We start from the raw sequence: 16,498 nt of genomic DNA, 5'->3' as shown, positions 1-16,498 counted from the left end.
AAGATCAGGAAAAGACAGGGATGTCCACTCTCACCACTGCTATTCAACATAGTACTGGAAGTCCTAGCCTCGGCAATCAGACAACAAAAAGACATTAAAGGCATTCAAATTGACAAAGAAGAAGTCAAACTCTCCCTTTTCGCCGATGACATGATACTCTACATAGAAAACCCAAAAGCCTCCACCCCAAGATTGCTAGAACTCATACAGCAATTAGGTAGCGTGGCAGGATACAAAATCAATGCCCAGAAGTCAGTGGCATTTCTATACACTAACAATGAGACTGAAGAAAGAGAAATGAAGGAGTCAATCCCATTTACAATTGCACCCAAAAGCATAAGATACCTAGGAATAAACCTAACCAAAGAGGTAAAGGATCTATACCCTAAAAACTATAGAACACTTCTGAAAGAAATTGAGGAAGACGCAGAGATGGAAAAATATTCCATGCTCATGGATTGGAAGAATTAATATTGTGAAAATGTCAATGTTACCCAGGGCAATTTACAAATTTAATGCAATCCCTATCAAAATACCATGGACTTTCTTCAGAGAGTTAGAACAAATTATTTTAAGATCTGTGTGGAATCAGAAAAGACCCCGAACAGCCAGGGGAATTTTAAAAAAGAAAACCATATCTGGGGGCATCACAATGCCAGATTTCAGGTTGTACCACAAAGCTGTGGTCATCAAGACAGGGTGGTACTGGCACAAAAACAGACACATAGATCAATGGAACAGAATAGAGAACCCAGAAGTGGACCCTGAACTTTATGGTCAACTAATATTCGATAGAGGAAAGACTATCCACTGGAAAAAAGACAGTCTCTTCAATAAATGGTGCTGGGAAAATTGGACATCCACATGCAGAAGAATGAAACTAGACCACTCTCTTTCACCATACACAAAGATAAACTCAAAATGGTGAAAGATCTAAATGTGACACAAGATTCCATCAAAATCCTAGAGGAGAACACAGGCAACACCCTTTTGAACTCAGTCACAGTAACTTCTTGCAAGATACATCCACGAAGGCAAAAGAAACAAAAGCAAAAATGAACTATTGGGACTTCATCAAGATAAGAAGCTTTTGCACAGCAAAGGATACAGTCAACAAAACTCAAAGACAACCTACAGAATGGGAGAAGATATTTGCAAATGACGCATCAGATAAAGGGCTAGTTTCCAAGATCTATAAAGAACTTCTTAAACTCAACACCAAAGAAACAAACAATACAATCATGCAATGGGCAAAAGACATGAACAGAAATCTCACAGAGGAAGACACAGACATGGCCAACAAGCACATGAGAAAATGCTCCGCATCACTGACCTTCAGGGAAATACAAATCAAAACCACAATGAGATACCACCTCACACCAGTGAGAATGGGGAAAATTAACAAGGCAGGAAACCACAAATGTTGGAGAGGACGGGGAGAAAAGGGAACCCTCTTACACTGTTGGTGGGAATGTGAACTGGTGCAGCCACTCTGGAAAACTGTGTGGAGGTTCCTCAAAGAGTTAAAAATAGACCTGCCCTACGACCCAGCAATTGCACTGTTGGGGATTTACCCCAAAGATACAGATACAATGAAACGCCGGGACACCTGTACCCCAATGTTTATAGCAGCAATGTCCACAATTGCCAAACTGTGGAAGGAGCCTCGGTGTCCATCGAAAGATGAATGGATAAAGAAGATGTGGTTTATGTATACAATGGAATATTACTCAGCCATTAGAAACGACAAATACCCACCATTTGCTTCAACGTGGATGGAACTGGAGGGTATTATGCTGAGTGAAGTAAGTCATTCGGAGAAGGACAAACATTGTATGTTCTCATTCATTTGGGGAATATAAATAATAGTGAAAGGGAATATAAGGGAAGGGAGAAGAAATGTGTGGGAAATATCAGAAAGGGAGACAGAACGTAAAGACTCCTAACTCTGAGAAACGAACTAGTGGTGGTGGAAGGGGAGGAGGGCAGGGGGTGGGGGTGGCTGGGTGACGGGCACTGAGGGGGCACTTGACGGGATGAGCACTGGGTGTTATTCTGTATGTTGGTAAATTGAACACCAATAAAAAATAAATTTATTTAAAAAAATAAATAAATAAAAATAAACTAAAAAGCTACATCTCAAATATAAAATCAAAAAAATAAAATAAAATATAAAATCAGTGACTCACTATTAGCTGAAAAAAAGTGAACTTGGTTTAATGACTGACTTTAATCCAAGTTCTCTTAACTATGTACAAAATTATGTAAAGAAAAATTATAAAAACTATAGAAATCATAGGACGTATAAAAATCAGAAAAATAACCAGAAACATCTAAAGTCATACTGTGTTAAGATACTAAATGAAAAGGTGACTTTGGTAATATGTTCTGTGTGAGTTAAGCATTTAAGTTACAAGAGTTAAGAGGAAGGAGAGGATAAGGGATTATGACTGAAGGAAAAAAAAGATCAGAGAGCAACCCATTTCTAATAATTTTACTAACAAGAAAGAATGTAATAATGAAGGTAGCTGAGAAATGGTTCTTCTCTTCTTGACATTAGAACAAAGTAAGATGAACACATTATACTTTGGGTATGTTCTGGAAAATTGATAATGAAGATAATAGTTTTTCAGTAAAACTCAGTAAGAATTCCCAGAATATTATTAAAACTAGGAAAAATATTTAGTTTTAAAGAGAAAAAAATAAGTTAAAAATTGAATCCTAGAAAAGATAATGCTAGAATAGATTTAAGATCACAAAATTCAACTTGAAGCATAAAAGAGTAGTTTCTTTAAGAAAAAAACTTAGAGATTTGAATTGTTAAAAATATTAATGTTCTTAATATTTTATTTTATTTATTTTTTAAAGATTTTATTTATTTATTCATGAGAGACACACACACACACACACACACACAGAAAGAGAGAAAGAGAGAGGCAGAGAGAGAAGCGGGCTCCTCGCAGGGAGCCCGATGTGGGACTCGATCCCAGATTCTGGGATCACGCCCTGCGCTAAAGGCAGACGCTCAACCGCTGAGCCATCCAGGTGTCTCTGTTCTTAATATTTTAATATAAAAAAGGAAAAGTAAAGGACATTTTGTTGATATAACTAACCCTTTATCTTGTACCTGACATCTTTATTTTCCTTTCTCAGTATCTTTCCATCACTGTATTCAGAGCTTACCAAAGCACTGTGCTTTTGCACAGTTCATGAATTCTCAGGGAAAATCACAGACTAAGTGGAAACAGTGGTAAGAAATTAGACATTTGACATGACAGTGCAAAACTCATAGGAAAAGAAAACTGAATGGGACGCCTGTGTGGCTCAGTGGTTGAGTGTCTGCCTTTGGCCCAGGGCATGATCCTGGTGTTCTGGGATGGAGTCCCACATTGGGCTCCCTGCATGGAGCCTGCTTCTCCCTCTGCCTATGTCTCTGCCTCCCTCTCTGTGTCTCTCATGAAAATTTTTTTAAAAAAAGAAAAGAAAATTGGAAAAACTTGGAATTAAGAAACAATATACAAGTAAGAAAAATAATCTGGAGCAAATACAGAAGAAAAATAGTATTACTTGGGGCTTAATAATGGACTTTTAAAAGCCTGAGGCTGTATAGTTCATTTATACTGTATAGTTCATTTATAAGGAAAGTCATTTTTCTTTTTTTCTCACCAGGAAAGTGATTGCTAAGTTTGGTTTGGCTCTGTACTTGAAACTGATGACCAAGAAATTTTGATCTTCATTTTGTTCTGTTTTCCTCTATGCAAAATAACAATTTTAAGTGGAGGAGTTTAATATAATTTTTAAAAATGTTTATGAAAGTATTAACTGAAACACCTTGTCTTTAAATTTTAACTTGAAGTTTTAAAAGCTACTGTTTTAAAAGTGTAGATTTCTAAAGGGTCAGGTGTCCCCATATTATCCTAATTTTTAGTATAGGATCCTATCCATGCAAAGAGTACTCATACATTAATAATAAAAAACATCTCTTATTATGCTTTTTAAAAGATATAACTGACAAACCCCTTTAATTTTTTTCATGTTTATTTCCTGGTTTAAGAATAAAAAACTACTGATATTTATATAAATAACATCACAAACCTACATAGAAAAATTTTAAGTTCACATATGATGATATGAAACATTATATTAACTTATCTTTATTAACTGTTTAACATACTCTACATATTTCTCATTACATAAAAAGACTATTTTTTACCTGCATCAGATAACATTCTGTCTTTTCCCAGACTTTTCTTCTCAAGGTTATTCAAAATGAAATCTTCTTGAAAAACATGAAGCAGCTGGGTTTTTCTGCCTTGCTGAATGTAAATAAACACCAACATAAGTTGATTTATATATTATTTACCTAATGCTGAGTGGCCAGAAAAATAATACTTACAAGTTTGGTAATGGGATCTAATGCAATAATACATCCAGGCCTGGCTGTTGACTGTTGACTTACGATGTTAAACACTTCACCAACATATTTCTGTTTTTTAAAAAAAATGGACATCTCCTTTATTAAACAGTTAAATTAAAAAATAATAAATATGAAAATTCAGGCATAGTAGATAAATAATACATAAGTTCAAGTGGGGCTAAATAAATTGACAAGTCTCTTTCGTTATAAACATTCTAGGACTTTACCTTACTATTCATGATGTAGGAATGAATAAGAGTTATGGCTCAATGTAAAGAGCAAAAGCAATGAGTGGTGATTATTAGAGAGAAGAATATTTTACATCCATAAATGTGAAAGACTGACTTCAATGTCACAGAAATGTTATAAGAATTAATGCTTTTTAGGCATTAATGTTGAAGTGAGAAAGATGGAGGTAAAGAAACAAGTTGATATTTACATAAATTTACATTTATGTATGCTGATTTCTCAAGCTACTTAATATCCTGACTGCTCTAGTCAAGGTCACATTGTTAAATTCGATCTTCATCACACTTAATCTATGAGCAGCATTTGATTCTACTTATCACTCCCTTCTTGAAATAATTGTCCTCACTTGGATTCCACTATATACCACATTCACCCCACTTTTAGCAATGGGATGCCCCAATGTTCAATCCTACCACTTCTACTTTCTTTCCTTCAGTGATCTCATCCAGCTCCATACCTTTAAATTCATATTCTGACAGCTACTTTTTTTATATCCTCAGATCAGACCCTCTCTAAACTATGAGCATAAAGATGAGCATATTAGGTCTGTTGGGTGTTAAACAGGCATCTCAAAATTAACATGTTCAACACCAGGCTCTCAAATCCTCCTGCCCTTAAAAATCAGCCTCTTAGGCTTTCTTCCTAACTCAACTCAAGGTCTTTGTGCTCACACACAAACAGGGCATCATCCTCTTTTTCTCATACAAGCCCAACATCCAGTCCAATCCTGCCTGTTCCATGTTTGTACCACATCCAGATTTGACCAATTCTTCTCATCTTTATCACTACCACTTGCTACCGCTACCGTTCTACATCCCTTTGAGTCTCTCCTGGACTACTGTAAAGATTCTTGCATTAGCCTCTCTGATGCCACTTCTGCTTCCCATGTCTAATCTATAGAGCAGTCAGATCCTTTCAAAACCTAAGTGAGATCATATCAACCTGTCCTTGTCTCCTACAGTTTCTATGTTATTCACAGTAAAAGCCAAAGTTACCACAATGGCCCAGAATGGCTTGTAAGATCTGGCCAGGCTAATTTTCTAACCTTATCCCTGACTACACTCCACCTCACTTACTCTGTTCCAGCCACAACGTCCTCCTTGCTGCTCCTTTACAAACCAACATGCTCTGACCTCAGGATTTGTGCAATGGCTGTTTCTCTTCATAAAATACTCTTCCTTTAAATATCCATATAGCTAGCTCCTTCATTTCCTTCAGTTCCTTACTCAAATGGTACCCTTTCTGTGAGGCTTTTTCTGACCAGCACCTGACTTGGCAGTCCCTTCTGCAACAAGGTTTCTTTTGATAGTATTTATTAATATATTTTTACCTTTTTTTCTATACCCCCCTTCACTAGAATGTAATCTTAGATTTTTGTCTGTACTCTTCACATCTAAATTCCCAGCACTTAAATAATATCTGAAAAATAGAAGGCCCTCAATAAATATACATATTTCTACTATAACACTGTTATATGTGTTTTGAAAAACGTTGCATTCTGAAAAACCACACATTAAAAATAACTTAGGGAAAAGACAGGATCAAAGCAGACCACTGACACCTATGCAGTTGTACAGCCAGAGTGTTAACAAAAACATTAACCAGTAGCTGAGGAGATGGCCTGAATCCCCTAAACAAGAAGCTCAGTATGGTTGAAGGTTACCTTAGAGTATATTTAAAAATACCAAACTAAGAGTGGAAATACTGGCCTACTGGAGGTGCCAAGACAATACAGATGGTGGGTGGTTATTAGCTGTGTAAAGGAAGAAGTGCCATTTGTCATAAGACAAAGTCTTCGCAATGGTGTTAGGATTCCTAACTGTACTGCAACCAAGCTGAGAGCTTTTTTCTTTTTTGGTTAAGATTAAAATTGTACTGTTACTTCAGCTCCCACTGCCTTAAAAAAAAAAAACTGCAGATGAACCAACATAAATTCCACATTTACACTGCCAGTGGTCTTCATTTATGTCTGAGCAAAGAAGCATTAGAGAAACACATATTGTATGACACTAGACTCTATTTTTGGAATGAATGAAAGAAATGGTTTCTTTTTAAAGAAGCTCAGAATCACTGTAATGGTACATTGCAAATGTGAAAAAAAATAACTAGAAAATATACATCTATTTATTATAAATTATATGCCACAATTCTAGAACATGCCCAAAAAGTATAAATTAAGTATCTAAAAACATGATGCTATACACTTAATTTTAAAAGCCATTTACTTACAGAAATTTCAGGATTGGAAAGCTCATACAGGAGTTTCTTGGCATCAATAACAGCTTCGTATAATCTCAGATACTGTCCATCACTTGCTACAAAGCATGCACTAGGAGAGTTGCAGTATGCACCTAGAAAGTATTTACAAACATATAAAATTTAACCCTTACACAATGATGTCAGAAAATCTTAATTTCTTAAATAAAAATCAGAAAGCTTACCTAGACAGTAACTGGGTATAAGAGTAGGCAGCCACGCCACATTGGAAAATGCAGAAACATGTAGAGAATTAATCCGGGCAAGCTCAGAAACACCTCCAGAAAAAGACAATGGCCCAACCGGATCAACCCTCCAAAGAATAAGCTCACTATAAACAGCATTGGGATCCTGAAATGTTACGTCAACGCTGCTTTTATTCTGTTGTGCCAATGAACATTCTTCAATATTTATAAGATCGTAAGGTTGCTTTTGGGTATCAACATCTGGTGTCCTTAGTGCATTATGGTGTGATGTTGTCAGCAATAATGGTAATACTGAGTGGCAAGCTAAATCATTAAGATGAAAGCGATGACCACAGTATCTGGATTTATGAGAAATACTGAGAACTGTAGAAAAAGCAGATTCTTCAGCAAAACTGACCAGCCACTGATTCAGAGAGCCATCAGCATGCTTTGAAATCATCATAACATTAGGAGTAAAAATGCTTAATTTTAAACTATTAGTTGATTTACTGTGGCCAGAAGAGATTAGCATTGATGTAGACCGTGTGAGGCTAGAAGGTTTTTGTTTCCCTTGCTGAATAGCCAAGTCAACGTTCTTGGTGCAGGCATACATCACTATGCTTTTACAGAGAGAGTTCGCATCACCTGTGGGAAAAGCTACAGGAATTCTGGAAACAAAGGACACCTGGAATTAAGAAAGCAAGCATTAGAACATATGAAACAATACAAAGTAGTATTACAAAACAGTACCCACATTTAACAAGAAGCATCTCTCCAGAGATCATAGTAATAGTACCTGGACTTGGCGAAACATACCAGGCTGGTATTCGTCCAGCCAATCCACATGCCAAACCAGCAAAGAGCCATCCATGGGATGAATACTGAATAACATGTCTGCATTTTTACTCCATTCAGACAAAAGTACTTCAATCTGATGATCAATGGCAGCTGATGGTAATGGTACAAAACTTGAATTTGGTACTACTTTATCACTGCCCAATTCCTTCTTTTCATGATTTATTTTCAGATCATCCACACCATCATCCATTTCTATAAGCAAAAGAATTCATGAACCAAGTATATACAATCAAACTATTAAGACCTTTGTAAATGCATTAAAGATGAAAAACATAAGTTTTCATATAAACAAGAAATTGGCTCCCCTTTAAAAATAACTTTGCTCCAGGAACATAAGTCCACTAGAATTAACACAGCAGTCAGAGGGGCTATAGGACTGAGTCCTATATTAAATGGTAGAGGACTAATACTGGACTGGAGAATAGGTAAACTGGTTGTACCACAATTTTCTCAGAGGTAAAACATACTTCCCTGGAACTTAGTTTTTCTCAATGAAGGAATCAGAATTGGGTCTACAACTCTGTGGTGACTTATTCAAATGTATTATTGGAATGTAATTTGTACTTTCTTCATAATATCAGATTTTTAAAAACCTGAGTCTGCTATACTAGCAATGCTCTAGGTATATGCACTTACAACTGATATGACATCTTAAGGAAACTATTTTAAAGGAATACATTTACAATATCAAATTTCCAGATTTCCTTCCATATATAGGTAATTAATTTTTAACAAGCTCCCAGATAATGTCAATGTTAGTAGGCCACAAATAGTCCTTTAAGTAGTAAGGCCTAGGGGCTGACAGAAGATAAGCATAGAGAATCCTGAGTCTGTATCATCCAGTAAAAGAAGGTCACCTGGAACAGGAATACCAACACTGGATTATTAAATTAAATGAGCTAGTCCGAAGTTGTATTAAGCCACTGCAAATTTACATTTCTGATGATAGCTAGTGTTACTCTAATATAAAAATCTTGGCTATTTTCAATAAAACTTAACATTTTTCATCCTTCTTAAAGCTTTACCTTCGTCAGATTTTACATCTGCCTGATTAGAGTCTTCTACACTGGCCTCAGAAGATGGTTGTTCAAAACTTTTTCTAAGTTGCTGTAAAAAGACTTCCATGGACAAAGTAAAATGCAATTCTTTATTGTTCAGCCAATGTACCACAAAAGGCCCACTCTTCTCATTATTTTCACTTAGACTTAGAGATGTGATAGAAGGAAGAAGTGGAATATCTATAAGGAACAACAACAAAACACACACACAATTAATATTTCTATCATTCTAACATACAAAACATTCACATCTCATATTTTTACTACTGTTAAATTTATTCTTAAACCTCTGTACTAGATTTTAAATAAGACACCCCCCTAAATAAATAAATAAATAAATAAATAAGACTCCCAACATGTTTGCCAAGATTATTATTAACGATAACAGCTTTTAAAAGTGGCAAATTTAACATAACTATTATTAAGGAAAACAATTATATATTCTCGGTCATAGAACATAGTTTATTTATGTATACATACAGATATTTTCTTTAGTTCAAAAAAATTCTTATTAAGAAAATCTATAATTTGTAGACATGTTAAGAGGAAAGTTTCCTTAAAAATGTCTCCAAGAGGGGATCCCTGGGTGGCTCAGCAGTTTAGCACCTGCCTTCGGCCCAGGGCGTAGTCCTGGAGTCCCTAGATCAAGTCCCACATCGGGCTCCCTATGTGGAGCCTGTTTCTCCCTCTGCCTGTGTCTCTGCCTCTCTCTCTCTCTTTGTGTCTCTCATGAATAAATAAATAAAATCTTAAAAAAAAAATGTCTCCAAGAAAAATGCCATCAATATGTCAAAGGAATAAGTGATTTATCTAATTTTAACAACTTTTTAACTTAACTTATAAAATGAGCTACCTATCTAACTCTAAGCTAGATAATGCCAATTTATTAGCACCAAGATTCAAGTTGGAAAGTAGAAACTAAGATTCCCATCTTACACTCAAGGAAGGCATTCAAGACAAAAACAAGCTAAAAAAAATTCTTTCTTGGTATTACTTTTCATCTAGTTGCTAAATTAAGTATACTGAAGACAAATTCAGAGTAAATTGTAGCAAATGAAAATCCCTAATAGAAAGGTGAAGAAAAGTTTGTCTATCATCTTAAATCAAATCTAAATCTAGATCATGCTGGTATCTGCTGAACAGTAAAGGCTAGAATGGATTCAGGGAAGGTAAATTATTTCACAGAACAAATTTATTGATTTTTTTAAAGGAGAAGAAAAGTAATTTAATTACCTGTTTGAACAATGTATCAATTATTAGTCACCAATGAAAACAGAATTATAGGGGATGAATGATAAAGGAAAGAAGAACCTTCCTCCTATCCCTTCTATGGGGGCAAGAGTTGATAGATATATTCAATCCAATCCAAGCGCTGTTTATAAATGTATATTCATTACTATAGTTATTTGATTAGTATTTATCTATCCCCTGCTTAATGCAACATTTCAGGAGAGCAAGTTTCCAACACTATTATACCTTCAGCTCCTACCACTATTTCTAGTTGCTATATGGCACAGACTTTTTAGTAAAAGTTTTGAGGGACTGTACTGCCACCCTATTATGGATATACATTATTCCAGGGAATCAGACAGTGCCCTCAAGAATCCTATTAAGTATGATTTTCTAATTTTCGAGTTACAATCAACACAAAAGAGATCAGCAACGCCCCTAGGAGACCACAGACCTAGCTGTTAAATATGCAAGGAGAGGCTAATGTAGGCTTTTAGCAGCAGCATTCTTGGTTAAAGGAACTTTACATTTCTTCTATCTCTGGACCTCAAAGAATTTCATTAAAGCCATTTTTTTTATGAGAGGTCTTCAGGGAAAGGATATAAGAACTAGAATGAAAAGAAGTGTTCTCATGAGCTCCTCTCTTATATCTATTTCTCTTGATGGGCAATTAAGTGAAGATCTGAGAATTTAGCCTTGAATAAGAAACACAACACCAAGAAAGGTCATTCCAAATGGTCTAACTTAGGGAAAGGAGATCTCCATAGTGTCTAGTCTAGCTGCTAGTATTATTTTGCTTTGATTTGTTCTACATATATGAATTTCCTTAAGGACTTTTTATCTAAATAAAAATTTTAGATAAAAAATTTGGAAGGTCATCAAGTACATACTACTTTGAAATTTAGGGTTTATTTTTCTGTAACCTCTCAGCCTTTTCCATTAAAGGTAAGAATCCAAGCTTTCTTTATTTTCAAAAAGGCTGTCCTTCCTTCAGAAGAGACTTTCACAACTAATCCGGTAGTCTCAGAGCTGCCTCTGGGTGTTACTGCCAGTATATGTTTTTTGATAAAGGTAATGGTATTTCCCAAGCTCATAGAATGTTTTAATAAAAATAGTTCAATATCATCCCCTTTCATTTTCTTGGATCATGGATTCTTTTAGAGCTGGGACTGTTGTTAATCAAATAAAAGCTAAAAATATCAGCCAACACTCTTCATTCCTACCGGAAGTATCTCTATCCTTAACTTACCAGAATATTTCTCACTTTGATTCTGGTAACTAATGAACCACTTTTATTGCTATGTTTCCCTGAAGAATATAATAATACTACAAATCCAGTACTACAAACCTGTTTTCATGTCATATGACATGAAAATAGATCATGCTTTTTTTTTTTAAAGATTTTATTTATTTATTCATGAGAGACACACACACACAAAGAGGCAGAGACACAGGCTGAGGGAGAAGCAGGCTCCATGTAGGAAGCCTGACGTGGGACTCAATCCCAGGTCTCCAGGATCACACCCTGGGCTGAAGGTGGCGTTAAACCGCTGAGCCACCCGGGCTGCCCAGATTATGTTTATTTTATGCGTAAGAATATCTCCAAATATACAAAAACTCAATAGTGGTTATCTATGGGGGGAAAAACTAGAGTGGGCAATATTCACTTTATGTGAATATTGACAAATGTGGTCTCATATTGGACTACTGAGATACGTTTCTTAATTCTTCCAGTTATAACTTCTACATATTTCTGCCCTATTTCTAGAAGTTCTCCTAAGATCAAGCATTAGACACATGGTTTTAACAACTATACTATAGTTATAAAATACTATTCTGTGATGTTAACCTGTTAAGTATGGACTCCAATCTCAACTTTTTGAATAAACTAATTAAGAATCACAATGATTGAATAATATCTTAATCACAAACCAAATCATAGCTTTAAAAAGCAAACAAGTAAACAAAAACCTATGTTTGTATAATTAGTGAGCTGGCTATAATGAAAAGTTAGATAAGTCACCTTCAATTTTTTACTTATTCAAAACTAGAAGGAAAACATACTTGTTATAAAATTAATTTAGTTAATCAAGAACAGTTTTTGAACAGTGTTCTATTTACCTGTAGCCGGGTTGATGCTGGCTGCAATATGAAAGTGGCAGAGTGCATTGGCATGCAGTGGAGCATTCCTGTGGACATGATGAGGGTCCTGCTGGTGTGGCAGGTATCCAGTATGTGCTACAAGAGCAAGTGATCTCCTCCGACCTCTGCGAAAATGTCTCAGATTTACCTGTATGAATAAAAACAAAGTAAATAATGGCTATAATATCATAAGCATTTATATATGTGTGTGTGTGTGTGTGTATATACATGTTACACAACTGATTGCTAGACATCGTTCTTTCATTTGTCTATTTTAATTAATTTTTAATTCCAATATAATTAACAGCATTATATTAGTTTGAGGTGTACAATATAGTGAGATTCAACAATTTTAAACATTACCCAGTCCACAGCATGATGAGTATACTCTTAACCTCTTCCACCTATTTTACCCATCCTCCCACCCACCTCCCCTCTGGTAACCATGTTATTTTTTGTCTTTGTCCATTTCTTTTGTTTCTTAAATTCCACATACTTGTGAAAGCATATATTTGCCTTTCTCTTATTTCATCTATACCCTATTTCAAATGGGTTTATGTGTACATACATCTTTCAGTTCTTTTGTGCGGCAAATTTGAAATCTGAAAAATAAGCTTAGAACTAAATTATTTTAACTTCTTTTAACCATCACACAACACTTTGCAATTTTTATTTGGTTTATTTTCTGATAATTAATTAATTTTACATACTTAAGTATACAGCAATGTGTCTGTGAATAAGGATGTCTCTATGTATACTGTTCCCTTTATATCCAGAGTTTACCCCCTATGACCATAAAGCATTAAACAATATTGTCGGTATACACTAGGATATTTCAAATATCATAGCTAATTTGCAAAGTTTTTTTTACAAAGATCACTTCTTTTGGTCCATAAGACAGAGTGCAGATATTTGTTATCCTCATCTTTCATATGATAAAATAATTTCTACAGAATGCAAGGTCACTAAAACATATAACAAGAGTCTTCATTCCTAATCAAGAACCTCTTTCAGCTATTATTACACATAATCATTCTATCGTTGTTAAGTTTCCAGGCAATATATACTTAATTACATTCTGAGCCTGAGAATACTCTCCAAATTTGACAAATAGTTGTTCTATAATCATACAAAGCATTCAAAGACAAATCACTTTTAGATCACTTTCTGTTTTCAATAACAAGAAAGTAAGGATCTGTATTACTAGTCTATGTTCAATTAATCTAAACATTAAAAATTTATTTTTACTTTCCACACTAATCAGTAAAATAAATGCTTCAAGGGGCACCTGAGTGGCTCAGTCAGTTGACCAACAGACTTGATTTCAGCTCAGGTCATGATCTCAGGTCATGAGATAGAGCCCCATGTTGGGCTCCATGCTGGGTGTGGAGCTTGCTTGGGATTCTCTCTCTCCCCTTCCCTCTGTACCCTGCCCAACCATGCTCTCTTGCTTTCTCCAACCCTCCCCACCCCACCCCCGCCCTCGCCAAAAACAGAAAAAACAAAAGACTTCAAGTTCCAGGAGGTTCTAAAGATAACAAATGTAGAACAGAATCTAATAAACTGTTCTAATCATTCCTGTAATTACGATGGGACAAATCCCTTCAACCTCTAAACAAAAAATATCAATTATTTTTATAGTCAAATCCTTGCATTCTCAGATTTTCATTTGTTATTTTAGCTAAGTTAAATGTAATCTTTTTATCATCAGTTAACCTAAGATTAACTTAATTATAAGTAGTTTCTTAAATACTTTTTCTTTCTTAAATACTTTAGAACCAAATAAAATAGAAAGTTTTCTGAGAACTATTTTCCTAATATATGTATTTTTTTCATAACTAACCATATGACTTAAATATTAATTAAGATGAATGTTACAAAAAAAGGCAATGTACAAAAGGTTTTAAAACTTGTAGGAAATAACATCTAACAAAACCACTTACATCTAAAGCATTCTGAACTCGTTCTTTACTGGAAGCATTTCTTTTGAAGTTATTTGTTAAATTAATTGGTTCGGCCCAATGGCTGCAGTCACCTCCATATAGCAAACAATCATTTGGTAAAAATGTCTCTACCCAAAGGCGACATACATTATCTTTGCAGCAAGTCAACAGTACATTACATACAGAAGCCCTGAGGAATAAAAAAGATTTTATAGACAAAAATATAAATTTCACATACTATAGCATTCTACACGGTGTTTCTGTAATTATTTAAATGCACACAACAAAGGTACCAATGAAGAAAATGTCAATATACATTTATATAATGCATTAGTCAAAACCATGAAAATTGAGTGCGTATTTGATTTCATCACAGCAAATACCTGCTACCCCATTTCTTTTCTACCTAGAATTTGGTAGTTCTTGTTTTAAGAATCTAAGATTCTTCTTATAGCCAAAGAGCAAAGACTGAGACAATACCATAATCCTCAATAAGGAAAAAACCTACATCTTTTAAAATTCTCTGTTTTATTCAGTGGATGGTTACCATTTGAATTCTTTCATAATGCTTCATGTTGATGTTCTGTAAAGCTACAGGTACACTTGTCAGCAATAAGCTACACTATTTATTTAGTACATTTTTTCTCTGTTTAATTAACATCTGCAAAAAGCAGTGAGAACATAAATAGAAAAAAAAAATGATAAAATAATTACCAGCAACCTTCCTTACTCTCGACTTTCAGTGAATTCACTGTCTTTCCAGTCACAATTAAAAGCAAAACCAATTTTATACAAATTAATAAATCCGTAAGTGTGAGGAGCTCAAAGGTTGAATCCTCATCATCAAAGACTACCTTTTATTGGGTAACTCATCAAAAAAAAAAAGGAAAGAAAGAAAAAGAAGCCACAATATCCTGTAGCAGACACATATTCAAACATATAAGATTACAAAAGAACAATCAGGACAAGGCTTCTACCAAGTACCTCAGTAAGTCAAAGAAAAGTAAAAAGGAAATCAAAATATTCTGCAGTAGTCACTTTGTTAAACGTATCTGCTTGTTTAAAAAAAAGAACTCTCACAAAGGGGAAGAAAAAGGAAACCAGCACATTTTGCATGGGTTGCTCTCCCCTTCAGCTCCCCCCCCCCCCCCCCCCCCCCCCGTTCTCTCACCTCCCTCCCTCTCCTCTGCCTACTCCCATGCCTTTCCCACTTTCCATCCACTCTCTGAGCCTCCTTCCCTCTGCCCTCACCCCTCAGGCACTCTCTGCTTCTCAGCCTCTCCACACCACCCTCCCTTTCCAACTCTCCCCAATTGCTAGGGCCCCTCCTTCTTTCCTTTCTAAATCCTGTTTCTCCCTCCTTTCCCCACCCTTATGTCTCTCCCTGCTTCTCCATTTTTTCTGTCGCCTTCTGACTTCCTACCTACCTCCTTCCTTTTCTCTGTGTGTCTCTAGCACATTCACATAGACACGGGCAGTGACAATGAGATTAAAGGTAGACCATCAGAAAACAGAAGAAAATACATCAAAAGGCAATACGGAAAGCTAAAGGTTCACAGTGTCCATCCTGGAACCGGAAGAATGGGCAGACTTATGAAGGAAGAGCAGAAGGCAGTAGACTGAGGGACTGAAGAGAGAGCAATCGGAAGAGGCATAAGAACTTAGGCAAAAGCAAAAAAAACAAGCAAGAAAGATGCACAGCTCAGAAGCCTGGAGAGGGCTTTGATCTGGGAGCATGGGTGGCTCCAGGTGACTCTCTTCAGGATAGTAGGCCTTACAGACAATCAGCACAAATTGCTGGCAGGTAATATAAGGAGAGGATGGAAGGAATACCCTGCTCTGTCTGAGGCATTTCTCTGGCAATACCTCCCTGCCCCACTTGTTATCAGGGTACCCTATTTTCTCTTCAATGGCATATCCTATTTAGGTATAACTGCTCCCTCCCTCAAAAAAAAGTATAACCCTATGAAAGACAACCACGTGATGGGTAAGTGCAATACCTGTCCTACTTTTATATAACACGCTAAGACAGTTTTAAAACTAGCTGTCTACAGCAAACTTTTCGGATGTTTTGAGGAGGGTATAACAAAACTCCCCACTTATCCTACATTCATCAGTGTTTAATTAGTGAAGAAGTATATGCTCATTACAAACACGCAT

At 35.6% G+C, this 16,498-nt stretch overlaps 1 protein-coding gene across 10 annotated transcripts in view; it reads right to left on the bottom strand.

The window, feature by feature from the left end:
• The window catches only part of DMXL1 (Dmx like 1), a 128,046-nt gene that overhangs the window by 76,750 nt on the left and 34,798 nt on the right, over positions 1-16,498 (bottom strand). For all 10 annotated transcript variants that reach the window (XM_035697072.2, XM_035697064.2, XM_035697065.2 and 7 more), the window contains 8 exons: positions 14,339-14,528; positions 12,375-12,543; positions 8,991-9,203; positions 7,904-8,157; positions 7,108-7,792; positions 6,896-7,017; positions 4,397-4,486; positions 4,214-4,316 (listed from right to left, as the gene is read on the bottom strand). In XM_035697072.2, coding sequence (XP_035552965.1) covers positions 4,214-4,316; positions 4,397-4,486; positions 6,896-7,017; positions 7,108-7,792; positions 7,904-8,157; positions 8,991-9,203; positions 12,375-12,543; positions 14,339-14,528 — 1,826 coding nt within the window. The remainder of the gene's footprint in view (positions 1-4,213; positions 4,317-4,396; positions 4,487-6,895; positions 7,018-7,107; positions 7,793-7,903; positions 8,158-8,990; positions 9,204-12,374; positions 12,544-14,338; positions 14,529-16,498) is intronic.

Source organism: Canis lupus, chromosome 11, assembly GCF_003254725.2.
Source record: "Canis lupus dingo isolate Sandy chromosome 11, ASM325472v2, whole genome shotgun sequence".
Lineage (NCBI taxonomy): Eukaryota > Metazoa > Chordata > Mammalia > Carnivora > Canidae > Canis > Canis lupus.
The sequence above is the reverse complement of the archived record's forward strand: the minus strand, read 5'-3'. Positions and strand labels throughout refer to the sequence as shown.